This window comes from Pholcus phalangioides, unplaced genomic scaffold (assembly GCF_987345545.1).
Source record: "Pholcus phalangioides strain wild (caught in Gottingen) unplaced genomic scaffold, Ppha-v1.0 ptg000015l_1, whole genome shotgun sequence".
Classification (NCBI taxonomy): Eukaryota; Metazoa; Arthropoda; class Arachnida; order Araneae; family Pholcidae; genus Pholcus; species Pholcus phalangioides.
Genome location: NW_028301608.1, coordinates 96624887 through 96647350, shown reverse-complemented (window position 1 = coordinate 96647350; position 22464 = coordinate 96624887). Strand labels below are relative to the sequence as shown.

The window sequence follows — 22464 nt, the reverse complement described above, 5'->3', positions numbered from 1 at the left end:
CATTTATTTAGGGGGGAGGGGTGTCAACCCTGAACTTCAGGGCAAGGGAGCTACCAGTAAACGAGTAACCGTATAAATTATTGGACCCACGGATATATGACAATTAGTGAACCAAACAGTCTAATGTGTGCACAGATGACTAGGATTCAAACAAGCTCATTGGCTTGAGTTATGCGTATCTTTTTATCAGCCACCTCGTTGGGCATTTTGCCTGTTGTGACATTGTTTTTGTAATTGTAATTGAATATGTTCCGAAAAAGTGCATCAAAAGGCTTCTCTGAAAATATACAGCAGTGTATATCTTTTACACGTGTTGAAGTTTCAGCAATATATGCAATCTTTCCTTAGGCCGTGTGTATTGTAATTCATGCAACGGATTTAAAAAAAAAAATTGTAGAAGCTTAGATTCAGACGGAACTACCAGTTACCAGATCTTGATTCCCTTTAGTGACATTGCAGAATATTTGAGGAAATCCAATTGAAAATACACCTTTTTCGTAAGAAGTATGAAACCTACAGGAACGGCATGAATTCCAAAAAATGCTTAGGAAAAAAGTAGACGCTTCATGTTTCGAGAATCGATTATTTCGCCAAGAAGTCATGTATAAACGAAATAATATCCGTGTTCGAATTTCTAGATTTCCCAATAGCTATTTATTTTTAGGAGAACTAAATTCCGAGAACACCCCCCCCCCTTTTTTTCCCACAGTTTGTCAAAATGCCGTTCACGTTCACAAACCACTCAAAATACGTTATGAATATAACATTTCCGCTAGAAAGATGTTCAAACATTCGACATGAGCAAAAGAAATATATATATTTTTTTGGTATAGTTTGTTCTTTATTTTCTTTACGCTTTCCATCACTTGAGACATGGAATAATGCCCTTTTCCTGGAAATTTCTTCGGGATGAGAGTGTAAAGGCCTGATACTACAATATAAAACTGCTTCCATTCAAAATACATTCAGGGTGTATTTTAAAAAAAATAAAACTATTCTTATTTAAGACTTTTATTTCTCTTCCAGAATATATTTGATATTTTTAAAGGAATTCTCACCATGTTTCCGGTTCCTGGGGATATTTTTTTGAAAAATGTTTCTGGAAAATTCAGCACAGTTCCATTGGAATCCCGTTATGAAATTTCGACTTTTTTTATGTTCTTATTCTGAATGCATTTTTTACTACTCCATGTCGAAGATTTATGTTTGAAATAACGCCTCGTAGACAGAAAGAATCATTGTATATTTTATGTCTGTTTGATTACTTTGCACACATATTTCTTGTGTGCATAAAGTTATTAGACTTTTTTGAGTTTTATGACCATCCAGGACTGGAGAAAAAACACATTGAATAATAAAAAACACACCCAAACACACGTTGGTTAATTTGGAGCTGGAGATATTTTTTTCTACACCGGAACATAATATGAAACATGCTTGAGTATCCCCAGTGTTATGTTTCTCTTTTTAGGAAATGTGCGTCGGTGTCGCTGAATGTATCCAACCTACATTATACAGAGTAACTCTAATCTCACGGGACAAACTTTGAGAGGGGGTAAAAGCCTCCTGAACAAGCAATTTGGACATAGAATATGTGGTCGAATCGCTGTAGTAAAAAGGCGGTAGAGGGTTTTTCAATGAGTGCACAACAGCACTTTACCAAAAGAAATTTGCTCCGCTATGTGCTATGAATTATTCGAGGGTGCGGAGAGGAGGGGGGGGGGGTTGTTATGTAGTAGGCCTTCTCACTCATGGTGCAACTTGGGTAACACAAAATCTACCACAAGTGATTGTATTGCTTATTACAGTAAGGAATCAAAGGAGCGATCACTACCCGCCCCCAAGAACTTAATAATATGGAAAAAAAATTGTCGTGTACCGTATTTTACAGAGCAATCAAACGAACACACACACGCACAATAAGTGGCCTCTCAACTCAGGATTCGCACGTGGCTTGTCATTGTTTGACATACCATCACCTTGATGGTCAACACACCAAAAGTTTGGTTTTTATCGGTGAAGATGCACCTTCGGATAAGATTGGATTGGAGTATGGTTTTTATTCGTGTGAGGAGTATCAAGGTTATGATGCGCGCCGAACAATCATCAAGTGGTATAACGATATAATGACTTGTGGTTGAATTTGCGTTACATGGGAAGGCCTACCAAATTACAGTACCCATCTCCCTCGAATGGTTGAGTGCACATATCACGGCAAATACGTCGCAAAATATAACATTTTCTTTTGATGAAATGCTGTTTTGTGCCCTCCCTAAAAACTACAGTTTATCGGGTTTGCTATTGCGATTCGACTACGAATAAAAACTACATTCTAAATAGACCAAAAATTCTTGTTCAGGTGTCTTATAACACCTTTTAAAGTTTTCCCCATGAATTTAGAATCACCCTGTATGTGTAGATATATACTACTACTTAAGCGTACATGTACCTCTTACACATTCCTTGAAATTTCTAACGAATCGGCACATGCCGGAACATGTGTGTGTATATATATACTTGACCCTAATGTATTTATGTTGTTAGAGTTGCACTTGCTTCATTCTTGCTGATACTGCCAGCAGTCCTCCATATTTGGAAATGAAGTGAATTTTGGTAAATGCTTGAATTTTCATGTCATGAAATCTCATCATGAAATCATGACGTCCTTCCTCACTGCAAGTGCGCCGCACCGGTGACTCTGGAGGCGTTAGTTGTGTGAGCATTTACGTCTGGATTTATGAACTGAATGTGCATTCTTCTCCACGCTGGAAGAAACTCGGATCGTAGTCTCTGCGGTCGTTAGTTGGTACTTTGTATGCTGGAAAAAATCTCGTGCATCGATATCTATGCTGGGGGTCACAACATATATCTGTCCGCTATGGAAAAAGGTGCGCATCGGTGTCGTTGGGGGTTACTGGAGGTACTGACTTTTGGTGCTGAAAGAAACTCATATCGGTCGTTGGTGTTCTATGAATCGCACTTTAAGTGTCACTGTGGTCGGAGTCGGCTTCATCGTTTTAAGCTGGAAGAAATATGCATTAATGCGTCTAATATGCATTATATTAATATGCATTAATGCATTAATATGCATTATGCATTAATGCGTAAAGATTGTTCCAAGCAAAATGAAATAGGCATAGATTCGTCTGAGGTATAATTGGATTATTCTTTTTACTGTATGAATGTTTTGCTGAATAAGATGTGAGTAACATGCATCGGTGTCTTAAGGGGGATGTTGAATTTAACTTTCTGCTCTGAAAGAAACAGGCATTGGTGTAAATCAGAATTAAGCTTAAAAGTTTTCGGGTTTTTGTCTTTCGACGTTTCGTTCACACGTTACGTAAGATTTTTTGGAAATGTTCGCCACTCGTGCGAACGAAACATCGAAAGACGAAAACTTTATTTCACGTCGGCCAAAAAAAACCCGAAAACTTTTAAGCATAATTCTGATTTATACGATGGCCACGAAAGCCTTTTTTGTTTCAGGCATTGGTGTCTTTAGGTCGTTGGTGATCCTACAAGAGTTAGACATCATAACTATAATCCCGAGCTTACATACATACAAAAGATACTTTTATACGGGGGGAAAAACTTTTTGGAGCGAATTTCTTACTATAAAAAGTATCATTGAGATCATTATCGCAATGAGCGTAGGATAACGTGATGTGTGTGTGAATTTACAGGATTTGAACGTGAAATACGTTTGTTCATTTCAAATGATTGTTTTTTTGTTCGACGCTTCCCAAACGCTGTAAGTGTAGAAGAAAATCTAGCGTTGCAGGGAATTTCTGAAAGTATTTCATGAAAAGTCAACGTACTCAGACAGTAAATCCGTAATATATGGAACACTTTATCGTATATTTCGCATTATCCAATGTACAATGTCGAAAATGCACGTAATTGATCACACATTGATTTTTGACACAATGAATACCACAGAATATGTTAACACATGCAATGCCATCAGTGTTGACAGTAAATGTGACGATATCACCAATCAAAATTGCGATTTGTCCACAGAAATATTCAAGAAACTATTCTATATCATTAATGTATACATAGATAATTTTTTGGTTCCGATTGTAAGTAATGATATTAAAATAAAACTTTATTCTACTTTTTCCTTTAATATTTCTTTATAAAATAATGTAAATTTTACAAGGATTTTACAATATTACGGGATATTATTTAAATTCCTGACAACAGATTAATTTTTAGAAACGTATAAAATATGATCTATTTATTATTACTTTATTCTTATAAATATGCATATGAAAAAGAAGAGTATATATATATATATATATATATATATATATATATATTATTTTGATGCGAATGTACAGAGTGATTACAAAACGATTTCCTCAAATTAGAAGCCTCTGCAGGTTTTTCTAGTAATCTTATTCTTTTCATAATTGGTATTCAGGTCATTAGGAGGAAATTTTTTAGAAAAGAAAGACTATACAAAAATGATTCGAGTTTTCACCACCAGGGTGTGTTGGTACAAAACGTTTTATTATCGAAATGTGCCTTCTAATAAAGCAAAAAGAATCAATTAAAGCTTTGCTTAATATTTGAGTGATATACTGGCTCTTACAAATTGTTTGCTCAGAGGATATCTGTGCAATCAACCACTGACTTTAGAAACATACTTTCGAGATTAAGATTAAAATGACGAGCATTATTTAAAGTTTCATAATTTTTTAAGGGGGTATATTTATAAACAAATGGAAGAGTAAATATTTTATGCGGTTGCCATGTTCTGAAATTTTCAGTTAGTGAAAAATCATTTGCAAAAAGATACGTTTTTAAATGAAATATTCGTGGTGACATTCGGCTTAGAAGTTTTCAGCATTAATTGCCAATGATTGAGGGTGTAGTTCTCAAATTAACAAAACTATAAATTAAACACAAAGTGTGTGTGTGTGTGTGTAATGAATATAATTGTCATTGTGACTAAAGAAAATAGTTCCACACTTTGATAATTTTAATAACAAAGACTTTTCCGTTAAGTTGTGTAAAAACGAAGCCATCTTTTGATTTACGTTTCTCATGTGACCCAGTAGTTTGGAAAGTGAGCCACACAAACGTTTAATGCACTTAATATCATTCATCTAGCATCTGAAACAGTCTCTCCTCAGGAAATGGGCAGATCTTCAACACAGCAATTACATAATACGAAAATTCGAGCATTCGCTACATTCACTTAAAAATATGGGAGTCAGATGACAGCATCAGCAAGAACAAGAAACAATCACAAATTTGACAACATAAATACGTTAGGGGCACACATTACACTCAGACAACACATTCCACGTGTACCAATTGGTTAAAAATTCCGCGGAGGAATGAGATTCATGTTCGGTTAAGTAGTGTATGTAGTCATTCTATTTGTATATTGTCGGTAAATATTGAAATTTTCAAGCCAACGAAAGCTTGCTCTTAACACAGAGCGGGTTAGATCACCAAAACACAGTATTATTTTTATCGTCAATATCTCGATAAATATCGCATTTAAAATATGTAATGTTTTGCAAATTATTTCTCAGAACATGATCTACATTCTGCTAATTGAAAGTTTTAGCACAGGGTTAACATAAAAATTAAATTTACGTATTTTCTTATGGTATGCAACCTCTTAGAAAATGTATTGCAATTTAAATAACCACACGTCATTTGACAAAGGAAAAACTTGTAATCGTTAGTTTTTCTAAAGTCAACGATTTCAGAGATATTCACTGAGCAAACAATTTGGGACAGCGTGCGTAGTGGCGAAAAAATTTTAAATTTTGGAATTCCGTATAGAGAACCATCACAACTGATTTACTAAGAAATCGATTGGGCCTTGCAGTCCAGGGTATAGGGAGCTAGTTTCTAACTGTGCCGTTCTGGGTCAAGACCACCTATAGAACAAGGCCTCCGCACGAAGCTTGTGACGACACCGAAGAAGGCCATTTCATCTATTGCCATTGGATACAGCAGGCCGGCACATGCGATATCTTTACCCTTTTTTTGCAGTATATCCAATGGCGATAGGAGAAATAGACTTCTTCATTGACGTCACAAGTTTCGTGCAGAAGCCTTGTTCTATAGGTGGTGTTGTCTCGGTGGAGTCCCGTAAAAAAGATCTCTTGGAAAAACGTGCTGATCACGTTATTTATTTAAAAAAAAATCACAAAAAAAGACTAGCCCCGTTTACATGGGAAATAAAATATCCCGGAGCCCGTTTACATGGCCTTTAGTTTATGCCGTTACCCCTTCCTCCGGCTGGTATTTGATTTTGTCAAGGACGATGATGTTCTTAATGATCCACCGTGTAGTAATTTTGTAGAATATAATATTACGTACACGTGTTGATTTAGATGTGTGTGTGTGACATCAGGGTTCCTGGAATTTTCACGTTATAGTTTTGTTCATTTTTTAGCTCCCTTTTTTGTACCTCCTTCCGCAACTTTTTGATATCATATCATGTGTAGTCCCTATTGTCATCACTGTCATCGTAAATATGCCAACTGTTGCTGGTTAGTCGCGTGTTCGCGCCGGCCTTTCTATCATGGCTCACACCCCTTGGATTAGCAAGTTTAAATCCCCCATGGGGACAGAGCGAGAGCGGGCATGGTTAGTTTTGTTTTTTGTTTGTTGCCTTACCCCCCCCCCCCCCACTAACGAAGTCCAAGGTTTTTAAAACCGACACCTAATTCAAATAAAAAAAATTATTAGAAAGTTCAGTAGATAATTTTAATTATCTTCCTCGAGCTGACTTTCAATCCATCCAATATAAGTTAACTAGCGTGCGTGATTCAAATGAAATGAATCTGAGAAAAATATTCTTGGTGGAAGTTACTTCATAAGTAAATGTAAAACTCCGTATTTTAAACGTTCAAATGGCTAAACGAATCAAGCCACTAAATAAATAGATACTAATGAAAATAATCGAAAATAGTATTTTGAAAAGAATTCAATAAAATTGGCAGAACAGTGACGTGCAAACTACTGTAATTAACAAGGAGCAGAAAACGAGGAGCAACAAAACTAGCGCACTCGATTCTGTGGAATGACGTCACGCGTGATGCCAGCTGGTGCCGACTGCAGCGCCTCATGAGACAGCTCTTGTTATATGCCCCTGGCTAATGGTAGTTTTCAAGGCGCAAAGAATTATGAGAAGCAGGTGAGAGTCACCTATTATTTCTCCCCGGAGAAAAGGTGCTTCTTTTGAGGGATCTCTGTCCCTCCTTTTTTTTCCTCCGAGAGAAAAAGCTACCATGCAGATCCTAATCAACAAAGCAACCGCCAATCGTGTACATGTTAACGAAGCTAATGGATGAAAAAATGTTACAGATACCTGATAAGTGTGTTAAAAAGGTTAAAGTACTGACCGTGGTTTGAATAGACTTGATATGAATCTTCAGAAAACGTTGGTGACTAAAGCCGTGGGCATAGTGAGACGACCAAGAGAGACGGGGGTGCATAATAGAGACTAGCGACGGAAACAATTGTATTGTTTTTATTCTACACCGCGCATTCTGGAGGAGCGAGGCAAAAGAGGCCACTCAACGAGGGGCGGGAGTTGAACAAGCATGTTTATATTTTCACCTCGATCTGCAGATTTTTCCTACCAGCGAAACTTACCTCCACCTCCTCGTGGTTCGGCGTCGGGTGGCCCTTGCGCCAGCCAACGGAGGTGAGTGACTCGAGTCGGAACAGCTTCTCGCAAGAGAAATGAAAAGACAGAGGGCAAGTGTCAATTTCGGAGAGTAGTGAGGAGTCGTCAGGCAGGACGGCGATCTACTAATGTACATAGATGATGTAAGGTAGGATTTACTAACCCGTTGTATATAACGTGATACTAACACAAGGGTATGTAACTTGTAAACCCTATGAAATGCTGTAAATAGTTTTATTCAACTAGTCGATAGAGCGACTCTTGATGGATCCCCTGTGCGGGGGGGGGGGGGGTGCGAGGAACCACCATATGAGCGGAGGTCTGGGCCTGGGCTTTCCCCAACTGGGCATGACCTCTTCGCACGTCGGATCATAAAGATAAATCGTATTTCCCATTTGGGATGGGTCGGATAAGTAAAGCTAGCTCACTACCTGCTGATTTCGCCCTTTTTTATTTCATCTGCGGAGGGATAATCATCATCATAACACTACAATTCAAAAACCCTCCAGCCATTTTCTCTATTCTCCTACTCCTTTTTTACCAGATGTGCGGACGTCTCTTCCCCCACCCCTACGTATTTTTTTCTTTCTAGTCGCAATTGTATTTTAGGACTCATACCTGTTCGCTCCACTACGAGCACAGCCTAAATAGCTCTCCAGAGGCCTCCAAGCAGAAAAAACTTATCTTTCAACCATCCTTACAATGCCGTTTATGTTGTTTTTGTTCATACAAAAAAATCCTATCTCTATATATATAATTGAAAATCAATTTCATACGCTTATTATTCTCAAAATAATTACAAGAAAGGAAAATATATATTTTTTTGAAGTTTCATAATCATTATTTTCAATGATTTGAATGATAATACTTTATCACGTGAAATTGACAATGATAGACGATGCATGAATGAAATACTTATACACATTCCACAAATGTCAGATTTGAATTATGAAAGAATCGTGATGATGGTGGTGGTGATATGATGGTGAATTCATGTCGATATGACTTCGACGCTCCCGCCATCATCGGTCATGTAATCATTCGCCGGTTCGATATCCTCACAATGAACGAATGTCTGGTTGCTGGGCAGAGCGCAATTCGCTTGCCTGATCACGGAATTGTTCAGGAGTTTGAACGGCAATCGTATCGTGATCGGCCGGTCCACGTAACCCAAGACGGCCTTGACTTTCACCTCGTACAGTACCGTGACTCCATACGGGTTCTTCTCGTTCGCGTACGGCGGTAACGTACTCGGTGCGAGGACAAGAGATTCATCCGCAACTCCACCTTCTACCGCGAGCGCGACTGGGTATTTGAGGTATCCCATCAGTTTGATGCAGAAGTCTCTCGACATGCTCGAACCGGATGATATCGGGTGACGCTCTTCCGTCTCGGCGAGGCCGACCATGTTCTTGAAGTGACCGTTGGTGAACATGCAGACGTTGACGTGCTGGACAACGACCACTCGGATTTTGTGCACAGTCCTGTTGCAGCTGTTGTTGACAGTGACGTGAACGTGGAGCGGATCACCCTGGTAATAGATCTCCTTGTCCAAGACGGCTTTGATTTCGAGTTTGCCGGGACTGAAGACGAAAGTCTTGTGGATGCTTGCACACGGTGGAGATCCGTTTGGAGATGTCATCAAAGTCTCTGGGTTGGGCACGTAGTGAACGCACCTCAGAGACAACCGTACCGTGCCACGCTTGTGAGGCTTGTCGTCGGGACGGTTTCCTGAAAAAGAAACAGTTGTAAGCATTTATTTCTTTGCGACCTTCAATTGAGTACGTATTATTTCAGGCTAATGAAATGATTTTCTTTTTAGAGTTCCATCTCTATAATCTTCGCTCTCATTTATAATGGTTTTAAATGGTTTTTAATGATTATTTTTTCAAGTTAGGACTTGAGGTACACATATGTGTGTTCTTAACTCAAAAATGATCCTTACAAAGATATTGGCAATTTTTTTTTCTTTTTCAAAGGACATTTTGATATACAATAAACACACATCAATCAAAAATATAATATTTTTTTTACCAGTCAGTTTTGGCTCAGGTGTGAAGAGGCTATTGTCGATGTTAGTGTTTTTCAATTAGCACTTACGCAAGAACCCACCTATTTCTAACACAGAATTGAATACAGCTCAAACTCTCACAATACATGGTGACCCGATAATTTTCCTTGCCTCATATTACTGGTAAACCGTTGATTCTAGAGGTATACTTCCAATTAAAAAAATATCTAAATAACATGTAGAACTCAGATAAGTCATTCATGTTACCAGGGTTATATAGTTATTAGAATTTAAAAAAATTAACTTTTTATGTAGACACCCTGTCCCCAAAAACCCCATTAGAAAGTTGCAGCCTTGTCTCTCTCGAGGCCAACAAAAAAAATTTCACGTTTCTATGTGCAATATTCGCTGAGAAATTTGAATTCAAAAAACGGAGAAATGTTAAACAACGCGTTTTACCGCTCCATTTATCCCGTTTTGTTACCTCAAACGTTCCTCCATTTTTCGAATTCAAATACATAACTCAATGAATATTGAACTTAAGGAGCGTGGAATTCTAGTTGGTCTCAGGGAAGACGACAGCAACTTTCTAATTTGGTTTTCGAGGACAGGATGTTCGTAAAAAGAAAATTAATTTTTTTTTATTTCAACTACCAACCCCTATAACTACCTACCATTATAACTACACAACCCCTATTATATAATTATACACGTTAACTATATATTTGACTAACTATATACACGTTCTAAGTATTCCTCTAGGATCAACAGTTCAAAAATAAAACGCGACAAGGGAAATTAGGTAACCGCCCTGTATATGCTCTGAGGAGCCAAGGATAAGCGTTGATTAGAGAAAGGAGAGCCGCGGGTGAAAAAAAAAAGTTTGAGAATTCTTTCTATACACCGTTCAGGCTCTTTTGCAGGTGGAAAATTTTAGATACTGCCTTCGGAAAGAGGCAAAGAAAAGAAAAAAAGAGCAAGAATTTGCATATAATTATATGCAATGGGAAATTGAGATATACAACGTAATATTCACAAGAAGTAGAGAAAATTCATAGCTGCATAGGATAATAACCAAATGTAGATAGTAATATGCTATCCTAATCTGTATGGCCACCGGCGAGGGTCCGCAATTGAGGTTTCAGTCTGTGAGATGTTTTTTCGCATCGCAAAGAAGAGCCAAAATTTCTCCTGAAATAATATAGACGGCGCTTATCACGGCAGTCATTGAGTCACCATTTTAGAAGTAGTATATACTTTCCCCCCCTCTAAAGAGAAAGAGTGTTCCTTTCAATTCAATCATGAGTATTACCCCCAAGGCGATAGAAATGATTGGAGATGATTGAAGCTCGCGTGCTATCAAGAAACAAAACTTTTCACAAAACTACAGTATTTCTTGACGTGTCCGCCCCTATTGGTCCGCCGTGGCACTTACGTTTGAAAAAAAATTATTTTGAGAGGCTTGAAGAGCTTACATAGATGACGCGTGTATGTCAATTTTTTTCTTTCAAAACACTATACGGAAAAAATTTACTATTACTTGGCCTTACATACATATCATGGACATTCGTCTGCGCAATTTCTAACGAATCGGTACAAGAAGCAACGTGTTCAGCGAGTATGTATATACGTGGCCTTAACGTACAGGATGGTTATAAATAAACTGATACTTAGGGATAAGTAAATTTCGCAAATGAAAAAAAAAACCAAAATTATCAAAAAATTTACATTTGTTCCCTATAAACGAGATTCAGTTCTTTTTTCAAGTGTAATTACGGCTGTTTTTAAATTATGACATGTTTTTAATTTACATTAATAACTGCCCTTGAAAAGTTGAAGTACCAACAATTTTTGCTTTTGCATTTCAAGTCTGCTACTACTATTACTTGACCGTGTGTGCAACCCATAAACATTCCTCTGCGATATTTCTACGAACTGGTACATGCAGGAATATGGTGTGTGTACATGCGTACATGCGTAGCCCTAACACATTTATGTTATCGAAGTTATGCATGTTTCGGTTTACGTCACCAAAAGTCTGTTGGCTTACCACTAGAAATAGCTGTCTGTTAATATGATCTTTTCCCCCCATCCCGTGTCCACGTCTATTAAGAAATTAATTTTCGGAAAAGGCTTCTCCAGTAATACATTTGGACACAAAGCTGATGTACGTGGTGTTGCGGCTTCAGATGTCCAACAATTAGGGGACAATGATAAGGGTCCATTATTATGTTGGCAGATTTTTAGCAAATTTTTGACCCCTTCCCCCCCTTGTCAGCAGAATTTCGTCAGCCTACCTCATATTGGGATCAGAGACGTATGCGCAGGGGGCAGGGCTCATAACCCCCCCCCCCAGACAATAAAAATTTATTTCTTTGCTGCAAAAAATATTTTTAAAAATCAAAATTTCGAAAGCAATACCTTTATATGTTATTACAATCAATTTCTGTTAATTTTAAGGCTATTTGAAAGTTACGAAATCAAAATTTATTTTTAAGAAATTCATTGCGTCCCACGCTCTAGGCCATATATGCTAAACCCCTTATACGCAGATCAAATGTGGCCCCTCGAAGATATCTGATGTGGCCCTCCACCTCAAACCTAATTTTGTAAAAATGAGCCAAGTGGCGCATCCACAGATCGTTCGAGTGACCCGTGGAACAATTCCAATACATTTCAGCGGCCCATGACACATTTACAGATCACTTGAGTGACATGTGGCACAGTTTTAGAGCACTTAAGCTACACACTCATTTTTCTACATCACTCCAGTTACCTGCCGCATATACCCAGATTACTTAAATGCTCCACGGCATAATTACGGACGGATCACTTCAGTGACGAGCGACACAGTTAAAAAGCACTTAAGCGGACCGCTACACATTTATAGAGCACTTGAGCTGCCCGGACAAATTCCCAGATCACTTGAAGGATCCGCAGAACATTCAGAGGTCACTAAAGTGGTTCTGTAGAGGCCACTTAATATCAATACGGAGAATGTTACCCCATTACGGAGAATGTCAGGTGCCCACAAACTAGCGAAAGGCTTTTCTTGTTTTTGGCACACCCAGTAAGATGTCATTAAGAATACTTTATATTTTTATAAAGGGTGATTGATGACGTAAGCATCATTCAAACACCCCCGCTCTCCCCTTGTCACCAAAACTCGGAACTCCCCCTCCCATGGATGCTGACGTAATACTTGAATGATCCCTAAGGACAACGATTTTCAGGTTTTGAAAAATTGCAGCGAGCAGCAACAAAGGCAATGGACGATGTGACAAAAAAAAAAGGCTCGCAAGCAGCATTTACATATTTGTATGAACAAAGGCAAAACTCCATAATTACACAGGGTAGTTATTTCGAGGGAGAAACGCCAAATAATAAAGTCTTATTTGCGTTCATTCTTCCATAATAAAATAACTCTCGGAACTTTTTGAACGTAGTGGTATAAGTAGAATGTAAGTAAACAGTATTTAAATGGAAATTTAATTCCATCCTGGAGAAATTTGAAGCTTATGTTAATCTCACAAAAATTTTATATATATATATATATATTTACTACTGTGGCTCCGGAAAAAGTAATTCAAATGAAAGAGTCTGCTTTTACGGTAAATTTGAAGCCACTCGTTTTATTTCAAGACATGTTAGAAGATAACCAGAAGCTGGAAATAGCAAGATATTTCTTGCAAGGAATGTACCAAGGGAATAAGGAGTGAGTTACTTTTATATAGTGTCGTGCACTAAGATTTTTTCGAAATTACACTGTATGGGGTTTAAGAAGGAAAAAAATGAGTAAAACTCACTTTTAATCTAGCGGATTGAATTTCACGTGGTTCTAAAAATACGACTTTACATTAAAATGAAATATTACGTAATAATACCCCGAATATTGCTTGAAAAATGTGAAAGGACACATACGTGTTCTAGCATAGTCATATTTTTTCACCTCAAAGTTCTATTAAAATATTTCAAGTTTTGCAGCATTTCGTATGTATATTTTAGACTACTTTTAAATTTTAATATAAGTTCTGTAAACACGTTTCTGAAAATTTCGTGATTTTTAATCTATAAGATTGCACATTGCACGTACTTCTTGCGCAGTGCGCATCGAAGTTTTCTCATCCAATACGTCCAAAGTGTATTTGTACCTCCAGTGATATATTTTGAAATTTAATTTAGTTCATTGAAAACATGACTCCCGGTGAAAGGAATGCGACTTCGAAGAATAAGAGCGACTTCTACATGCTTCTATCTTGATTTCCTTGTTCCATTACAATTATACTCCGCAGGAGACAAGCTATTTTTGGAATTTTCCATTTTATATTCCCGTTCGATCGTAACTGTTTCGTCGTTTTTTTAACTATTTAAAGTCACAAAACTATCCACGTGACTCCCAATTCTTTCGATATTTAGCAGAGAGAGAGGCTTCTTACAAATGGTACACACATCTAGTATGCTCATATACACTATACACCATGATGATACGTGTGATTTTATTTCATGTTACATTACACTAGTGGTGATCAATTGACAGTTTTTAAGCTATAGACGGTGATTACACTGAATTCCCCCCTTGCCGCATTTTACTGGCGAATCGTTGATCCCGGAAGGAATTATACTTCCAGTAGCTGATGTATGTCTATGCTTTGGGTTTAATGAGCTCCGCTTTCCATAGCCGGTAAGGGGTCATTCAAGTATTACGTCAGCATCGAGGGGGGTTTCGGATTTGCTGACTTTTGATGACAAGTTGGGAGCGGGGGGGGGGGGTTACAAGGTTGCTTACGTCATCAACCACCCCTTTTTGAAGATATGAAATATTCTAAGCTGCTGACGAAATTTTGCTGACAGGGGGAGGGAGGGGGGGGGTCAAAAATGACTGAAAATCTGCTTATGTAATACTTGAATGGCCCCTAAGCACCGCACCCATTTTTCACCATATTTTATCATATCTGTTTTGCTTTTGTTATGTAACTGTGCCTTACGTTTTTATTTTGTTCCACCCTCAAATTAACATTTTCTTATTGTGTATATACTGCAGTTATCTTGTTTGTTTTCTCCAATTGATTTTCGCATATTTTATTTATTTATTTTTTGTTTGCAATTCTGTTTATAACGCTATTTCTCTTGGGTATTGTGATGTTGCATAGTCCAAGGCGCTGTCTGCCCATGTTCTCGTATTATTTTGCATGTTAATGTTTTTATATATTTTTCTATTATTCCGGAAAGGGCCTGCGAGATGCAAGTCCAGCACCTACAGTTATTGCCCTAATTGTTATACATCTGGGACCTCTTGTCTTCTCATTTTTTGAACTTTGTGGCGGATGCGATGAGAGAATGTGTTGTGTTTCTGCGTCTATTGGGGTGCTCTTGGCCCGTGGGAGGTTTGACTTCTTTCCTACATGCTCCCTATACGTTACAGGTTCATGTTGGCATGTTAACGTGGGAGTGTGTGTGGTTCTCAAATTATTAAAATGAAGAATCTAGAGCTTTTTTATATGGACACCCTAAACTACACACACACTACAATAATAATAAATATAATAATATACCCAAAATAGTATAATTATAATAATACTCGAAATAGAAAAAAATATAATAATACTAAAAACCCCAATTAGAAAGTTAACGGCGTGTCTCTGCTGAAGGTAAAGTTTTCAAAAAAAGTTCCACGTTTCCAAGTTCAAAATTCACTAAGATATTCGAATTCAAAAATTGCAGAAAAGTTGGCAAAGAACAGAGGAACCTAACCCACAACTGTTTTTTTTTTTTCCCAACTTTTCCCGATTTTTGAATTCAAATATCTCAGCGAATACTACACTTAGAAACGTTGATTTTTTTTGTTGTTTGTGAGACAGGGCAACAACAACTTTCTAATTGGGTTTTTAGGACAGAGTTCATTTAAAACGTTTTTTTAAATTTCGATAACTATATAGCCTGTTGCAACACGAATGACGCATGAGTTCTAAGCGTCATTTGGCTACATTTTCTAGATGGAGGTATGCCTCTAGGATCAACGTTTCGCCAGTAAAATGCGGCAAAGGGAAATTAAATAATCACCCTGTATATTTGTTCCTAAAAATAGTTGATAATAGTACAAAAAAAAAACTCGAATGAATTGAAAAGTAATGAGAAATGTTTGTGGGGGCATATTAGGATTTAACCGAATACACTGTACACTCGAAATAATATATTTCTTGTTTACAGTTCAGGTTTTGGAAGGCTTTATATTAGAAAATCTGGAGTTGTTGGTATTCGTGTGAATAGCGTGATACATTTTGAAAATTTCTTTTAGAAATCGATTCGAACTGGAATCAGTGATTATTGAATAACGAATGTGCAGAAGCAGAAATGAGAGCAGGGTATATATATCTACGGATCTGTACTAGTTTGCTTTGAAAAACTAGAATATTCTAGAAATTCGGGAGCGCTGTTCATGAAATATTAATACTAGATAACCCAATTTCACATCATCTGCAATACGTATCACTATATGCCAAGAGCTGCAGCAACGCCGCTGCATCTGAAGTTGACGAAATCTTGATGTGTGGCAAATGATATTGCCATCTCCAAACAAGTCTTAAATTTCTAGTGTCAGAATCTGTATTCAGATCAATCGTCTGAGATGTATTGATCTTCTCTTCGTGATTCTAGCGTGTTTGGGGGGGGGGGGATGAGAATCCAGCCGTGCAAGTGAAGTCTCACCGATGCTTCGATTGTTTCGTGATATCTGAAGATTGTATTTGATGTTAACCATATCGAAATGTCGTGGTTACCGCTAAAAAAATGAGTTTAGCCAAATGCGAGTCAAGTAATATCGTCTTTATAACAAGGTTAAATCCTGAGAAGGTTCAATGCCCTGAAGCATAAAATCCATGACCAAAGCCAATGACGGAAATAATACAATGTATTTGTATTCGTAGTTTTACGTTTGAAGATATGAGTTCTCTTTTTATACAGGGTGATTATAAAAAAAACTATCCCGACAAATGGGCCCCTAACTATCATACCATTCACAGAAACTGAATGAAATTTTGGCATAAGGTATTTTGAGGTACGCGCTCAAGTATGATATGGAAAACAACAGTGTCACTCTAACAGTTACGGTTACAGTGAGAAAATTTCGAAAATATCAAATGGCAACACCAAGTTTTTTGTATTGGAATGCGATCTCCATTGTGAAAACCCTAAATAGCGTTCGAACGGCAACTGTAGCATGAAAATCACCGGCGGTAGATAGGCTAAAAGTGAGGACAACCAATAAGGACAGAGAAGCAGCACAAAATAAAGCATTTTATTGTGTTTCACAAATTTTCCACATGACCTTGTGGAGGACTAATCAGGCTGGGATCTCGGTGTGACGAATGAAACGAACATTAATGCTCTGGTAAAGTCACGGCAAAGTCCTTTTTACTTTTTCCTTGCCTAGCTCCGGGGATTTTCGTGCTAAAGGTGCCATTCCAACGCTATTTAGCGTTTTTCAGTATGGAGATCGCATTCGAATACAAAAAACTTGGTGTTGCCATTTGATATTTTCGAAATTTTCTCACTGTAACCGTAACTGTTAGAGTGACACTGTTGTTTTCCATATCATTCTTGAGCGCATACCTCAAAATACCTTATGCCAAAATTTCATTCAGTTTCTGTGAATGGTATGATAGTTAGGGGCCCATGTGTCGGGATAGTTTTTTTATAATCACCCCGTACATGTAATATTACGACTGAACTATTCCATCTTTACACACAGAATAACTCACAGCCAAGTTAAAACTCACGACCGCCTAGTACAACAACATTGATGTCTATTTCCATAAAAAAAGATATTTCTATATTTATCAATTTTCATTTATGATGTTCTAATTTTTCGACGCTTGTCGGAAATTTCGTAATAATGATACAGTGGAACTTTTGTTTTGCGGACACAAATGGGATAAAAAAATTGTTCGTAAAAGAGGGGTGATCCTCTTAGGGGAGGATCCTCACCAGGGGATTAAAAACCTACTTTTCTGAAACACGGGGAAATTATTATTTGGGCCGTAAAAGAGGGTTGACCGCATTTGAAGGGGTGTCTATTAAGAGGGGTATTAATTTATACATATGTGGTACAGTAATGCATAATGAAAAAAAAAATGTAAAGTTGTCCACGCAGCAATTTGTTCACCTGCTTGAGATGAACCGTTTCTCAGAAGTGGGCTACAGTATTATACAATACTATTACGAATGCAAATACAAGGGCACAACAGGCAAACGGGCTACCACCGAGGTAGTTGAGAAACAGATGTGCATAACAAATATGGATGTCACATATTTCTAAAATACAGCAACCCAATTAAAAATCCAATTGAAAAACTGAAAATTATCTTTACATGATAAAATATTATACAATGCCCATAGAATATATTTATGATTGTCTCATTCTAAGTATGGCTAGCGTCTCGATATAATCCAACATGTTTATCGTATTTCTTTTTACACTTGTCAATAATTGTGTTACAATTTAATACCTCTGGGGGGTAAGCCATTCTATTTACAGCACTACACATAAGAAGCATTACAGAGAAACAAAAAAACTTCACGTCAGGTTTCACTACACGTACACGCACATTCCCGCATGTACCGATTCGTTGGGGGTGCCGCGGGGGGGGGGGGGTGCATGTGTGGTGTAGCAGTAGTAGGTAGGGCCTCCAAAAAATGTCTCGGGGATCCATGATGTTCTTAAGTCAGCCACCTCGTTGGGCAATTTGCCTGTTGTGGCGTTGTATTTGTATTAAAAACCCTATTGGAGAAAAATTCCCTTCGAAACCACAACCTAGAATTATCGCTTTTACCGATCGATCCACAAGGAGCACAGGATTACACCTTTGTTAACCACCTACCTAAGTTGACAAAAGAACTGTTGCGCCAGTTGTTGTTGGTCAACTCGCAAATGTTTTACTTTATTCCAGGGGCTCTCAATCTTTTTCATCCACGACCCAAAATCAACAACACTGTATACTTGACTTGCCCCACCATTCTATTTCTAATTCAAAAATTATTGTTAAATAGAAAGAGAGAGAAGGCTTTTTTTTTTCCTTAGCCCAAGATATCAAGAAAATATATTTTCTGGATATTTTAGGCCCTCTTGCATCATGCAAGAGAGCCTGGATTCGAGTCCCCGTGAAGACAAGATGACTTTTCTTTCCGAGTTGAAATCAGCATAATATACAAAAATATCAGTTTCCTTATTAAATATTTCGGATAAACAAACTGGTTATTTTATGAAATTAGTGAAATCAGACAATGACATTTTAACAGGTGAGCCGACGGGGCTTGAGCACAGGACAATGAATCTAACAGGGGGCATCAAATTACCGAAAGCTTTCACTATAATTCTGGAAATATTTCCTTCATAAATTTTGGAACATTACATTATAAACTCTGGAATTACCTTTCAAAATATTTTTTTTATAAATTTTAAGATTGCATTCCATTAAATATGGACATACTTTTACAGATCTTGGAATTATGTTGTCCTTCAGATTATCAAATTGTCACGTCTAAATTTCCATTAATGTTGAGTTTGATGTGTTCAAATTTTTATACAGATAATTTTCATCATTCCTGTCCATTCTTTAATAATGCCATTCATTCATTCTGGATGTCAATTTTTCTCAAAAAATAATGCACATGAAGTCATTAATCAAGAAGGTGCCAATGTGGCATAAAAATTTTTTCGATGGACTGTAAATACAGTCGACGCTCGTTATAACGACAGGTACGATAGGTCCCAAATACTTCCCTATTTCGACTATGTTACTTTTATCCAATATAACGACCGATATATAACATCCAATCTATTACAACGAACTGAACTTGCCTCCTGCTCTCTTTTTTGTTCTTTCCCAATTAATTGACAAAATCCGTTTTTCAGTGGGTCTCACCTTGACATTTGATGCTCGGGGAAGAAAGGGTACGAAGCCTAGATGGTTTAAAGGTAAGATAAACCCGATGGTTAACTAGCGCCATCATTGGAAGCTTCGCCCTGATCATTTCGTTTTACTTTCTCATGTAGTGGCCAATTCCAACTTCCCACGCGATCGAACCTTTTTTTTGTCTGATTATAAATTTTATTTGCACGATTTTAATTGATTTCTTACACGGGAGAATATCGTAGATGTAGGTGAACTTATTTTACTACATGTAGTAAAAAAATAAATGCAGATTTTGGCCGTAACATAGAATTTTCGTAAGTGAGTTTTCGGGAATGTGCTTGAACTCTGCCGTATTATGTATTTGAATTGTATTTTTTAACACGTTTTTATTGCAATATTGTAACAGAATAAACGATTTCTGTTTTTAATTTCATCGACACAATGCACAGTTTTCCGAAGAAGATAATGATTTTATGATTTTTTTAAAACTGTTTGATAAAACGACCACATACAAGGGTTTTTAACAGCTGGCTGATGCGAAGATATATTTTAGAAACAGAGAAAATTCCACTTAGCGGAATCGTACCCGCGTCCTTTCATTTTCCGGGTGGACGTACTAGACTACAGAGCCAACGAGTATCTCAATATTTCCTTGGAGCTCGTGTGCACTGAACGGGACCGTACATGGACGGTCGGACTTGAATCAGGCCAAAGCTCACAATTGCTGACAATGCCACCAGATGGCGACTTATCCGATGATGATGTCACGCCCCGCTATCCATACAAAGGTTGGCTGATGCGGAGCCAGCTATTAAAAACATTTGTATAGATAGCGGAGAGTAACATCGTCCTCGGATAAGTTGCCATCTGATGGCAATGACAGCAATTGTGAGCTTCGGCCTGAAGTAAGTCCGACCGTCCATGTACGGTCCCCGTTCAGTGCACACGAGCTCTAAGGAAAGATTGAGATACTCGTTGGCTCTGTAGCCTAGTGTGTCCACCCGGAAAATGAAAGGACGTGGGTTCGATTCTGCTAAGTGGAATTTTCTCTCTTTCCAAAATATATCTTCGCATCAGCCAGCTGTTAAAAACCTTGGTATGGACAGCGGAGAGTGATATCATCCTCGGAAAACGACCTCACACTATAACGTCCGTTTTCCATGGAACGAAGGGGGTCGTTATAACGAGCGTCGACTGTAGGTAGGTAAAAACGCTCACAAAACCCCGGCCTGATGCAAAGCAATTTACTTCCGTTACCTCAAAATAGGCAGGGTAGTGACGGAAAAAGTTAGCAAAGATTTATAGCAGTGCCCCCTTTCGCCCTCAAGTATCGAATCACTCGCGTCGTTCTCCCCATGAAGACAGCCATCAACTCAATGCAACGTACAAGCAACGTACAAACAACACGCGTGCGCCCAGTGGCACATAAGGGCCCGGAGAACCTTATGTGTTAAGCGTCCACTGTTGATTCATCTACGGGGCCAGTACGACTCAATTTTTGGTTGCGACTCACAGATTAAGAATTCCTGCCTAAGACTGTGAACATAATGCGTCCGTATTTCCGATTATGGAAACCCACGTCCTCTCCGATTTATTAAAAACCCGAAATTCCAGCTAAATAAAGTTGAAATTCCGTTTTTTAACCAATCGGAGACGACGCGGGTTTCCAGAGTCGAAAATACGAACGCACTATGTTCACACCTTTACATAGTACCCACAATCATCGTGATTCTTAGCTTAGTTATTACTAAAGAACCAGGGTTTGATTAGTGAGGTGTCCAGTAAACTTTACAGTATATGCTTAGGTGTATATGTTTCTGAATAAAAACCTAGGACACCACCGTTGTTGGGAAATAGCAGATTCTTGATGGAAAACATTATATATATATACGAGGGCGATAATTACTTCACTGACTTGGCTAGCAAATTAAATTGTCTCAAGAACATGAAACAGAATTTCAAAGCCAATCAGAGAAAGAGTTCTTCCTATAGATCCTTTACGAATGATGTCGAGTATATATTGCACTTTAAACTATTATTGATAATTAATGAAACATTAGTTTAAAGAAAATCAATTTCTATAATTTATAGATTCTCAATATAAGTTCTGTAGCTTAATTTCAAGTTATGTACAGAATGTTTTTTTTTTCTCTGTGTCTTTTACTGTGGAGATCAGACATCGTTATTATATATACGAAAAAACTGTAAATTGCAGATGAAAAGAATTTCACTTTATATTGCTTTCAAGGGGGAAAAATATATCTGGTTGCCTCAGACATACTGAAATAAATGAAATTATACATTTGAGCAAAAAATAAAACGAAACGATAATTTCAATTGCTGTTTCGATTGAATTTAAAATGTTTTCCTTTAATGTAGTCATTGAATATTTACAGATAAGTGGGGAAAAAAGGCATAATTTGAATTCGTAACTCAGTAAAAAAGAACGTAAAAACAGTGATTTCAATTTCCATAAAGGCTAGAAATCCCTTGAAATTCGGGCAGTAATTGAGTTTAGAGTGTTCTTTACCCCTATGTTATCGTTGTAATGGGTTCGTGTATGTTATTGTTTTTTTTTTGTTTTGCGTATTTTATGATCAAACGTTGGAAATAATGAATGTCACGGAAGTCATTAGAACCCAAAGTAAAAACTGTATACTATATAAATGGAAAAACTGAGTGGTTTTTTTGGAAAGTCGGAAAAAAAACCCCAACCTAAAAAAAACGTAGCTAATAACAGTGGTTTACATGGGGATATATAGCAATAAAAGCTAAGAATACACGAACAAAACGGCATGGTATAATGTAGATAACACGTGGGGTAGGTTTATATAGTAAGAACATTTCTCTTACTTCTCGAATCATCGATTATTAGATTT

The 22464-nt window shown here is 37.5% G+C and overlaps 1 protein-coding gene across 1 annotated transcript in view; it reads right to left on the bottom strand.

The window, feature by feature from the left end:
* Positions 1-7948: 7948 nt before the first annotated feature.
* LOC149077114 (phosrestin-2-like) overlaps positions 7949-22464 on the bottom strand; it is a 133475-nt gene continuing 118959 nt past the window's right edge. The window contains exon 4 of the mRNA XM_089242691.1: positions 7949-9394. Coding sequence (XP_089098817.1) covers positions 8655-9394 — 740 coding nt within the window. The 3' untranslated portion in view covers positions 7949-8654. The remainder of the gene's footprint in view (positions 9395-22464) is intronic.